The 10189-nt window shown below is 35.9% G+C and overlaps 1 protein-coding gene and 1 non-coding gene across 3 annotated transcripts; one reads left to right on the top strand and one right to left on the bottom strand.

Annotated features, from left to right (window-relative positions):
* Window positions 1-1625: 1625 nt before the first annotated feature.
* TRNAT-CGU lies at window positions 1626-1697 on the top strand. Its single transcript has one exon. It is a non-coding gene; the product is annotated as a tRNA-Thr (tRNA).
* Window positions 1698-7365: 5668 nt separating this feature from the next.
* Window positions 7366-9595, bottom strand: LOC122655809 (transcription factor TCP5). 2 transcript variants are annotated; one of them, XM_043850153.1, is made up of 2 exons: window positions 9357-9595; window positions 7366-8648 (listed from the first exon to the last, which is right to left on the bottom strand). In XM_043850153.1, the coding sequence occupies exon 2, from the start codon at window positions 8613-8615 to the stop codon at window positions 7398-7400; it is 1218 nt and encodes a 405-aa protein (XP_043706088.1). In that variant the 5' UTR covers window positions 8616-8648; window positions 9357-9595; the 3' UTR covers window positions 7366-7397. The 2 variants fall into 2 exon arrangements, with proteins under 2 accessions (XP_043706088.1, XP_043706089.1); XM_043850154.1 differs by lacking the exon at window positions 9357-9595 and having other exon boundaries at window positions 7366-7891; window positions 7961-8710.
* Between the last annotated feature and the right edge of the window lie 594 nt (window positions 9596-10189).

Here is a 10189-nt window from a genome sequence, read left to right as displayed (position 1 = left end):
GACAATTGAAGACTAGTGGAGCCCCATGGATCAGAATTCATAAGCCATAGTGCCATACTGGCAAGGGATAGCTATCTTTGGTGTGATTTCTATTTCTCTTTCTGTCCTATTTCCAAGAATAATTTATGAGAAAGAAATTGAAATTGTTTGGTTACTAGCTTAGTTAATAAGTTCGGGAATGACAATAAAATGGGTATGGATACGTACGCCAATTAAACGGGTCAGACAGAAATAATATTTTTCAAAAATCCAGTGGAATAAAACACATATGGCAATGATACGGTACGTGTTTAATACGGCCACTCAGTAAGCAAAAATACGGGCATATATTCACCATGCAACAGACATGCACCACCGAATAAACAAAATAATAGCATGTAGAAAATGATTTAAACACAATATAATATCCCCTATTACATCTCATAAGATTATCATTTAACAAATCAAATATCAACGACATCATGTGAATATATATTTTAGACCCTGAGCTCTCTCTGACTGGATTTTTCTTACTGTTGCTTTTATGCTACTGCATTACTGTTACTGCTGTTGAGTATTGATTTAACAGTTTATGCTCTGTGTTAAGATTCAAAACTGAAATTATCCTTCGAAATACCCAATGCAAAAATTACATTAAATTTAAAACTGAACTTGCATGGGAACAACAGAAGTTCTCTTTAAAGGATCTGGTAAGATTACTAACTGCTACAGAACCAGTTTAAAGTTAATCAAAATTATTGGAAAGAGTCTGAGAACCAGTCCGGCTGGGCAACGACTACCTAAAATACAACAAATAAAACATAACGAATTCATGCAAATAAAGATTCTTTGAGCAACATTTAAGGGAGTAATGTAAGACCAAAAAGATACCAACTGGCTCAAGAAGGGATTCCCCGTTGAAAATATATAATAAGCTTCCTTTGCCTCTTCTCTGCACCAAGCCAACAAATCCTGGGGTGGTGTGGGGAGTCCAAAAGAAGAGGAATGAAAAGTGTTCCCGCCGCTGCAAATGATCGGGAATGAAGACGGAGAAGAGGAAGGGGCAGGGCGTATTTAGCCTTAGGCTGAGAATCGCCGGCCGCCATTGAACTCAAACGGAAACGGAAAAGGAGAAGAAGGGGGCAGCCGCTAGGATTCCAAGAGTTAGGGGATTGTGTGTGTGTGTGTGTTTTTAAACATAAACAAACTTAATTTAAAACGTAGATTCACTGTTTGGATTGAGATTGAAGTCGAAGCAAAGAAAATGGAGAAAATTAAAGAACAATGACACCAAAGAAAACAGTTGCCAGATCATTTGTATCCAGATTTCAGAGTGGGATATAGCTATTACCTCGTCAGTCTCTGAAGGAGGTTTGTAATCGAGAAGCAAAAGAGAGAAATCGATTATCACAACAGGGAATCAAATCTATTCCGCACACATTTTTTCGTTTTCTTTTCTGCAGTTGAAACTGAAACTTGGTTTTGCAACGGAGGAGAGCCAAATTGCGTTCAAGCCGTCTGAACTGTTAAGTGGGGACTGGGGAGCGGGAGGAGATCGAGTTGTGAAAAATCAAAGAAAGTGTTAAACATAATTTTGATTTTCTTAATTTGATTTATTTGTTTTTATGTAAAATCAAACTCGCACCGCTTCCGTAGCATAGAGGTAATGCGTTTGCTTCGTAAGCGAAAGGTCGCGAGTTCGATCCTCGCCGGGAGCTCTTATTCTTTATATTGTACAACTTTTAGGGCGTCATTTTGTCCCCTCCATATTTTTTTCCGTCTTTTTGCAACAAAGTTGATTAGCTCATTTCAAAAACATGGACATGGGTGTATTCCACACATGGTATGATTAATGCCACTTCACCCAAGAGGCAATTATCTCATTTCAAATTTGATGGTCCATCTCAATAGTAATATCAAAATTTTCTCTATATATTTTCAATGAGAGCACGTACAACATCAACACGGATGGTAATTGAGATTTGTTATTTCAAGAAAGGTTGGGTGGTAATTTTGCGCCCTCCAGTGTCTAGGTGCAGGAGCCAGTGTTCTTTTGCTTTTTAAGTATATTCAATCTCAAATGCTTTGTATTTTTGTTTAATTAATGTGCCACATATGATGGTGCTTTCAACTTGGGAGCATTATTATTCTACCACATTATATATATGAATGGGGTTTTTTCGAAGCTTAACCACTTTGCAATCACTAAAATTTGGTTCCCTTTCCACAAATGTAGGTTTGAGAACCGGTATTGGATTAAAGGACGTAGCTAGTGTACGAGGCTCTCGCCCGCCACTGTAGGGCCTGGGGAGGGTCATCATAATATATGCAATCTTACCTTATTTTCACAGAGGAATTGTTTCCAAACTCAAACCCGTGACCACTTGGTCACATTATTATTATTTAAAAAAAATAAAAAACCACTATTGGATTTAACCTCCAAGGGGCATTTCTCAAATTAATAGTGAAACCAATTTATGATGGATGATCCCGACAACCCAAGGTAATCTAATCTCTCATCTTCATCGGTATCCTATTCAAATATCACCACTTTAGCATGAGAGAAAGAGAGAGACTTCTTATCGGATCCTAGACAAAAAAAACCCCAAAAAAGTCGTCGCAAGCGTAGGATTTTTCTTTCTATATTTTCTCTTCAGGCTTTGGCTCTTTCTCTACAAACCTTGAATTATGTATGATTAGGGTTAGGAATATGTCTCTTTTAACTTCGAAACGCTTTTGGTCCCAGTTGTTCTTAATTGATCTATCAGTTCTGGAACCATTGGGAGAAACGAATCAAAACCGGCCTAAACTAATAAACAAATTGGTTCAAAAAACTAGATCTAGAATCAGATCAATAAATTAATGTGTGTGTGTGTGATTTAGTATTTATGATGTAAAATATAACAATGTATATTTACATTAACAGAAAAAGCTCTCGAAGTCTAAGGCGTGTATACACCTTCTCACATGTATTATAAAAATATTTTTAAAAAGTGAGAAAAACAATGATTATAAAAATAGATGCGAGAGGGTGTAAAGTATCCTGCTTGCTCAGAGAACCCTCTCTCTTACATTAATCTTTAATTTTATAACTATTAGATGAGCATTGGGCATGCCCTCACTTGCAAGTAGAATAATAGCACGCCCTTCAATAACTGCCACTTGGCATTGATCAGATGGGATTGACAGTTTATACATCGGTGGATCCCAAGGTCTTTTGTCCACCTGTCAAGTTTTAGCCTAATCTGAGCTTGTCGAGTAGTAAAACAAGGGTATTGAAAGCAACATATATGCTGTTAAGGGATTAAAATTGGGTGCATGGACATATACGGGAGGGTATGCCTACATTTGAGAGGACATATTGAATCTATATCTGAAATTTGATATCTTCAAATCATTTTCTAAATATCCAATGGTCAGAATTTTCTAATCACTCTTCCACATGACAAATAAAACACACAAGGCATATAATGATCTATTTCCTAGTGAGGGCACATTCAATATAATGATGAACATTAATTTATAAAGTATACTATTCCTATCCTTAATTAGTAAGAAAACTCTTTTTTTTTTTCCTTTTTTGGGTGAATAGACTTTATTGAAAGAAAAGCTGAAAAAAAGAATTAAAAGCATCCAAAGGGAAATAAGATGGAAGAAGCAAATACAGCAAATAAAACAATACAACTAAGCCAACTTAGAGAAGCCTAATCTAAAATTCTCAAGAAGAGACAATATGCTGGTTCCTTGTTTACCTTTGGGTGCTATTGTAATATTTTCTCCTTTTCTTTTAATAAAGTCTATTCAAGTAATAATTATCATAGATTTTTCTTACATCAAACTAGTAACAATGGCCTATGCTTTTGCCATATGTAAGAATTGAAGGAGAAATTTACAATCCCTCAACAGTACCAAAATATAGGGATTGAAACCAAATTAACCGTGTAATTAAGTTGTATCTTAGATTATAGTCAAACGTGTTCATACACAGCTGTGTATGTGCACGACTACCATTAAATGCAGTCAGATTGACATACTTGTCTATCCACCCTATTTGATGGAGTTGATAGGAGAATGTCCCGTGTATGAATACCTTCCCCTAAATTATAAAATGACTACAAAATGATGGATTACCAATTGTTCATCTAGCATGGACCCATCACCCATGCATAGCCAAATCAATCAATTTGCATTCTAAGGCCTTGCTACAAGGTATAGGTAATGAATTGCAAGTTGAAATCTGTCATGCTTTTTATTCATGATTAATTAGGGCAACCCTCTTACCCCACAAAAAAAAAAAAAAGATTGATTAGGGCAACCTAGCGTTTATTTAGGACGTGTTGATTCCGCATGCAAGTGGAGACTATAGTGGGCTAAGAAAGAATCCTCTACGGATTCTTAGTATTTTTTCTAAGTAAGCAGAGATTCTTAGTTCACATAAACATGTAGAAAACACCCTCATTGGTTGGAGTCCGGATCCTCTACTTTCGCCTCCTCCTACTTTCGTGTGCGCCCTACACACAACAGGGCGCGCAAAGATTGCCTTATCCCTGCCCGAGCACCTTGCCTGAGTGGGGGTAAGGCGGTCTTTGCGCGCCTCGTTGTGTGTATGGCACACATAGAAGTAGGGGCAGGCGGAAGTAGAGGATGTCGATTCCATTGGTTGCCCCTTGATAGGATCTCCCAAACTCAAGATGGTGATCAACCGGTCAAATGTGAAATATTTATACGCGTTTGAGCCACCCCAAACATATCAAACGATCATAGCTCCCAACTAACCCATATATATATATATATATTTTACTGAGAGAGGTGGGTCTTGGTTCAGTGCTTCAGTGGTCATAGATTGATTCATCACTGAACTTTTTTAAGATTCACCTCCAATCTTTCTGAAAGGAAGGAATAGATATTTGATGAGGTCAACACTTACTAAAAACCTCTTTTCGAACAGATGTGCAAAAAAAGGACAGAAAAAGAAGTTATGATCCTTTCTTGAGAGTTCCAACAAAGATAATAGTTAACGATAGATAGATTTCTTAAGGAAGAACTAATCATGGGTAGTAAGAGACAAGTTCAGAGCATGCCAAACAGTAAAACTATGTTTAAGATATTTGAATTGAACTAAACAATCTTATGCCAAAAAACTTTTGATGATTTTGATCTAATTAAATTCCAGGCAAAGACAGAGGTAAATTTCTTTGAAAATTTTGAAAGTCATAGAACTAAATCTCCACTACCCCTAGGTCTCACCAAAGAAGAAGAGAGACTAGACCAAGCCTTAATCACATCACTAGAAGTACTAGGATTTGGACACCAACTACCATCTTGGATAACAAAGTGACGTTGGCCATTCTTTCGATCAGAACCATCATCATACCTTATTCGATCACCATATTTGGAAATAAGTTCACCTTTTGGTTGTTAGTTGTCAAGCCAAAAATATGTGTCACAATCATCGTCAATGGTAGAACGAATGGCATCACTAGCAAGGTGTCTATACTTAAGCATTTTCCTCCAAACCCAAGATGCATCGTTAGGGCAAGTGGCAGTTCAAATGGAGTCTAACTTTAAGTATGTTGAGTATACCCAATCACTCCAAATGCTCTTCTTGTAGACACAATTTTTCAGATTAGTTTAATGATGCTCACCATGTTAGATTTCATAACCCCTTAAAGTCCCAGGTCACCTTCGTAATTTTTTTCCGAAGTCTAGCTTTCTATAATAAGGGAACAATGATGAGCAGACAACTTCGAAAAGATCAATGGAAGATGCAGATATTTAATAGGGAAAATTCCTTCATCAATGCCAAAATTAAAATGTCTTTGAATTGAGCTTCTATGCCATCAGACACCCCAGAGAAGAATGACAAGGATTTAAGAGGATATGAAGAACAAACATATCCAAGCAGGTATCTAAAGAAAATAGGGGTTGGGGAAGCTTTGGTAAAAATCATAAGATGATTTTTAAAAATAAAGAGAAATGTGCAGTAGAGATACAATGGATATAGTGAATAAAGTTAGGAGCTAGGGAAGTCCATTTTGTACAAAAAGTGAGTAATATATTCTCATCTCAAAGAATCAAAAGTTTTATGAATATCAAGTTTGAGAAGGATAGAAATAGAGTTATTCTATCTTTCAAAACCTCGAGCAACTTTACGACAAAGAAGAATACTAACTGTGATATTCCTACCTGAGATAAAAAAAAAAATCAATTAATTATAACTCACCAAATCATCAATATATAACCAGCTTAAACCTATAAGCAATAATTTTTGCTATAAATTTATGCTGGCGTCGCGCATTCTCTCCCCTCTTCCAATCCTCCTTGACTAATTCAGTTGTGACCCTAAGTAGAACCTGATAATATAATCGAATTGGTTAAATTGCGTAATTACTTATTGGTAAAAAGAATGCCGCCTGGTCGCATATATGGCCCTTGTCCCTAGACATAACCCTCCCCCTATGAAATAAAAGATTGCATCCATGTTGATGCGTCTGTGCTCACTCTCATTGGCCCCCGCGCTTGTGTAAGGCCACGTACGCAACCAATTCTTTTTCCCTTACTTATTTTACTGTGTATGTACTCTGTGGAACTCTAAGATTCATCATTTGTGAAATGAAATGAAGAAATCAAGTGTTAACTGCTCACTACATTTAGAGAGCCATATATATATTCATACAAAGTCTAGAACACATGTGAAACAGTGACATCGTGTAGTCCTTTTCATGCATACAAAGAGTAGTGGACCACTACCACTAAAACCCTAATTATTTTGTACCTTCTTCTTGTTAATAGCTTGTAGGACCACACACAATAACCTTTCAATAGTCCTTCCTTCCTTCAACCCTACATATACCATTCTTCTTCAACTCCCTTTTTTATTTTCTTGGGTCTTGTGAAATGTTTTGACACTCCATCCACCACCGGCCATCTCTTCTGTCTTCTTACCCCAAACACATGGCCCCCCTTCCTATCCTTCTTTCTGCTCTTCCAACCCTTTTCTTGTGTTTATTCTTTCTTGTTCATGTAATGCCTTGAGAGACAGACAGACACACACACACAGAGAGAGAGAGAGAGAAGCATGAAGGGTTTTCTCAACAAAACCAAAACTCATGAAGGGTTCATGCTTTGTTGTGGCTAGCTAGCTAGATTGCTTTCTCAGATGGAAAATACATTTCAACTAAGAAAATAAAGAGAAATAAATCAAAACCAGGAGAAATAATTCAAACTTAATAATAGATAGTATATATAGATACAAGCCTTTCAAACAGATTCATGTGGTCTTCTTTTTTGTTTAATTATCAGAATAATCCATTGGTGAGATCTTCCTTGTATTAAACTTTTGGGGATTCTCTGGCTTCTTCTCATCAGTGCATTAATGCTTGTACTTCTTCCATGCAAGCTAGCATATATAGATTTCTCTAACCTTTACGAAAAAAACTTGCTGTGTGAGTGCTTGAAGGGTGGTCACTGCTGCTACTGTCCTTATTTGGTTGACTTTCATTATTGTTCTGAGCAAGAACAACCCTAGAAGCTGTACTCAAGAATGGTCTCATGGTTGGACTTATTGAGTAAAGAGATGGATTAAGAGAATTTGGTAAGAGACCATGTGAAGTTGAGCTCAACATCTGAATATGGTTTGCTAGTCTTGGATCACATTCCACTGGAGCAGTAACATATGGAGGAATAAAAGATGGTGTTGATGATGAAGATGGATATACCAATAGTTGAGATCCTGATGGTAGAGATGATGATGATGATGAAGAGGGTAATGACACAATATTGTAGTTATGAGGATCTTGATCATGAGATAAAGATAAATTTGAAGGCTCCCAGTGATAATAAGAATTGTATGGTATGGCAATATTGTTTACAAAACCTGAAGCAGAAGAGATATTGTTGCTGGCTCTAGGACCCTCGACGCCACCACCACCGCCACCGCCTCCTTCTTGATTATCCGGTTCACTTCTCTTCATCCAGTTGATTTTCTCAGCACTATTTGTGTCTCTTGCAACTTCTTTACATTTCAACCTGGAAGGATGAGTATCTAAATTCCAATAATTTAACTTGGATGATGAAATTTGATTATCTTCCCCAACAACATTATCATTGATCTTTAATAACCCTCCTCCTCCTTTACTAGATAATGAAGAGGGAAGTACTCCTTCCTCATCCTTCACATATTCTGTATTTGCATCTATAAAGGAAGCAAGGGAAGATTGTTGTTGGGTTGTAGTTGCATCCATTCCATGAGAAACTATTGCCAATTGTGGGTATTGACCAAAATTTCCTGGTGGCATTTGGAGTGGAGGAAGTTCATCAATTTCATGTTTAGCAGCATTGAGTAACCAATCCACAACTTTGCTAGGTTGATTGAGACCAAGCCTATCTTGAAGATCATAGAGTTGAATAGCAGTAGGCACCGAAAGCCGAACACGCCTGTCTCTCAATCCCCTTATGGTGCAAACTTTGCTATGCCTATCTTTTCCTCCAAAAGAACGCGAAACACGTACAATCCTTGGATCTCTTAGCCCTGACCATGTTCTTGAGCTAGATGATGATGCCCTAATGATGTTGCTCTCATTGGTGTTGCTTTCCTTCTTTGTTGGAGAACCCTTCTCTCTTGAATTTGTGATCATCTTATGTCTCGCGTCATTGGTAAGTAATCAATTGATGAATCAATATTAAGCTTCCTAATGTTATCAAATCAAAATTTTCCATAGGAAGTTACTTCATGCAATTTTTCAATACTCTGAGATTCACAGCTACCACATGAAGAAAAGAAATATAGTTAGATATCTTTGTTGTATTTAGTATCTCAGAATGAAAATAAACAACATTCAGGTCAAATTGTAACATTTTAGGTCAAATTTTAGAACTTTGGAACTAGAATTTGAAATAACAATTAAATTGATATCTGCAATCAATGTAAAGGAAATTAAATTTTGATTGTACAACCAAAAAAAAAAGATATTTTATCTCATACCATAAAATGGAAATAAAAAGAAAAATAAGAATTACAATATAGAACTATTTATAGATATATATATATAAGTTATAAATTTTAGGTGCAAACCTAAATTTAGAAACAAAAGTGATAAAATTTGTGAAATTTAAACCCACAAATCGTGAGGTTGCAATTCAAGTCTATCTATAAACAATATTGAAAAGTGAAGTTATGAAGATTGATGATAACCATGCACAAGTAGCAAAGAATAGCAAACAAATATCAAGTTCATTAGTGAAATGAGCATGAAATTATAACCAGAAACAAGAGAAACCTCGAACGAATTTCACACGAAAACGAAAAGAGGTGCAAGACCTAACAATTCTCTGTTTGTATGAAAGAATTAGGGTTATCAGAAGTACTTACTTTAGCTAGGATTGGAACTTGATGTCTTTAGAAAAACTTGAAACTTGATTCTTGAACTGTTCAGAGAAGAAAAAGCTTGAAGATCCTGTAACACAGTTGAGCAACCTTTTAAATTACTTGTTGAATTCAACTGAATTGCAGTAGTTTCAACTTTGAACTCAAAATTTCTTGCAGAGACCAAACTTACTGAAGAAGCTTCCTGACTTTGAGAAAGAAAAGATGCTCGAATTTCATAAACCATGCTTCATGTCAAGAAAAAGATAAAGGTATGGTGTATTTGCAACCATGTGGCATAAATTGACACCTGTCAAATAAATGACCTAGTATACTTTTTTAGGGTTTTTTTTTTTTTTTTACTATTATTGAGTTCTTGTTGTTTAGATAATTTAATTAGTCTTCCTTTACCTCATTTTTTTAATTTCTTCCTTGTGTAGTAATACTAAATATAATCAGATTAAGAGAGAGGTAAACTGTAAGGGAGAGACACTCCATGGTAAATGTTTCAAAATTTCAAATAGTTAAAGCCACTACTAGTACAGAGGCAATATAGGTTTTAACTACTACTGGGACCATTTGCTCAGACTAGAAGTGATGTTGAGATTTTATCCATAACTATCAATATATATAGCTTTTTTTGTTTTTGAATTTTCATGGGTCAAGAATGTGTAAATCACTAATAGAGCTAGGAAATCCATGCCATAAAACCCTAATGTAGACAATGTGAAAGGAAAAAATTTTCGATTTTAAGCCGTGCGACATCGAATATCTCTAATTAATCATTAATTTTTTGTGCTTGAATTTAAACACATGGCGTGCGTCCTTATTAAGCAATTACAATAT

This window comes from Telopea speciosissima, chromosome 3 (assembly GCF_018873765.1).
Source record: "Telopea speciosissima isolate NSW1024214 ecotype Mountain lineage chromosome 3, Tspe_v1, whole genome shotgun sequence".
Classification (NCBI taxonomy): Eukaryota; Viridiplantae; Streptophyta; class Magnoliopsida; order Proteales; family Proteaceae; genus Telopea; species Telopea speciosissima.
This window is presented reverse-complemented; position numbering and strand designations above follow the sequence as displayed.